Consider the following 1,451-nt stretch of genomic DNA (forward strand, 5'->3'; position numbering starts at 1 on the left):
GTGAGCGCTGGGAGCAATCTGCTCCTTGTTCGCCTCTGGCCAGGTTCCCTCCGCTGTGTTGGGAAACAAGGTGATGGCTGCTCCTCTGCGGGACACGGAGGACACAATTCTGTGCTCTTCCACCCCCGACTCTGGTGCTCGGAGCCCAGAGAGGCGTCGCGGCAGCCGGAGCAGTTCCGTGGGTGGCCGGGTGAGCAGGGCTCCGTGCAGGGCACTGAGCAGTGCGGATCCGGGTTGGGGTAGATGCTGACACGGTGAGAGCCATCAGGGTTCTGCACACAGCGGGATGGGCCAGGTATCTCCCTCCACTCTCCTCCATCGGGTCCCACGATGTGTTTGCTGGCCAGGAGAGCTGTTCTCAGTTATTTTTTCATTCTCGTCCTGCAGCACCGAAGCACTGATCGGTCCTGTCCCAGATCGGCGGGACAGAGCAGCCTCATTTATCACCCGGTCATCCACGCACAACACAGCTGAGCATGAAGCAGGGCGTCCCCGCCGGGCGCTGAGCCAGGTCCCAGGAGCCGCTGCCGAGACGGGTGAGCTGGGGCCTGTGCGAGGCTGAGACAGGTCGCTGAGTTAGCATCCCATACCCGGACCTCTGGGTGTTGTCTCCTGTGGTCACGGGGCTTACCAGCACAGGGGAGCGCAAAGGCTGGCCGACGGGGACACAAAGACACCAGAGGACGAGGGGCGGGTCTAACGGTGTTCCCAGGCTGCAGACGGTCTTTTCTATTTGGGTCAGGCTGACACTGGGCGCTGTGCAGTCAGGTCAGCCCAGGTTTCTGGCTCTCCTTCCAAGGTGTCCTATGGTTTACATCATCGATGGCGGTGTTCTCTATGGGGACTAGGTCGGTGTTGACGTTCTCTATGGAGTGTACGTTGGTGGTGGTGTTCTCTGTAGGGCGTCTATGAGTGGGGGTGTTCTCTACAGGGAGTAGGTCGGTGGTGGTGTTCTCTACGGGGTGTACATTGGTGGTGGTGTTCTCCGTAGGGCATCTATGGGTGGGGGTGTTCTCTACGGGGAGTAGGTTGGTGGTGGTGTTCTCTACAGGGTGCATGTTGGTGGTGGTGTTCTCTGTAGGGCGTCTATGAGTGGGGGTGTTCTCTACAGGGAGTAGGTCGGTGGTGGTGTTCTCTACTGGGTGCACATTGGCGGTGGTGTTCTCCGTAGGGCGTCTATGGTTGGGGGTGTTCTCTACGGGGAGTAGGTTGGTGGTGGTGTTCTCTACAGGGTGCATGTTGGCGGTGGTGTTCTCTGCAGGGCATCTATGAGTGGGGGTGTTCTCTACAGGGTGTACGTTGGCGGTGGTGTTCTCCATAGGGCGTCTATGGGTGGGGGTGTTCTCTACGGGGAGTAGGTTGGTGGTGGTGTTCTCTACAGGGTACATGTTGGCGGGGGTGTTCTCTGCAGGGCATCTATGAGGGGGGGTGTTCTTTACGGGGGGGCCCTT

At 59.7% G+C, this 1,451-nt stretch overlaps 1 protein-coding gene across 1 annotated transcript in view; it reads right to left on the reverse strand.

Annotated features, from left to right (window-relative positions):
- Nucleotides 1-764: 764 nt before the first annotated feature.
- Nucleotides 765-1,451, reverse strand: part of LOC106733380 (repetitive proline-rich cell wall protein 2-like) — a 1,078-nt gene continuing 391 nt past the window's right edge. Inside the window, exon 2 of the mRNA XM_014582515.1 lies at nucleotides 765-1,416. Within this exon, the coding sequence (XP_014438001.1) occupies nucleotides 765-1,416 (652 nt within the window). The remainder of the gene's footprint in view (nucleotides 1,417-1,451) is intronic.

The sequence above is a fragment of the Tupaia chinensis genome, unplaced genomic scaffold (assembly GCF_000334495.1).
Source record: "Tupaia chinensis unplaced genomic scaffold, TupChi_1.0 Scaffold143644_1, whole genome shotgun sequence".
Taxonomy (NCBI): Eukaryota; Metazoa; Chordata; class Mammalia; order Scandentia; family Tupaiidae; genus Tupaia; species Tupaia belangeri.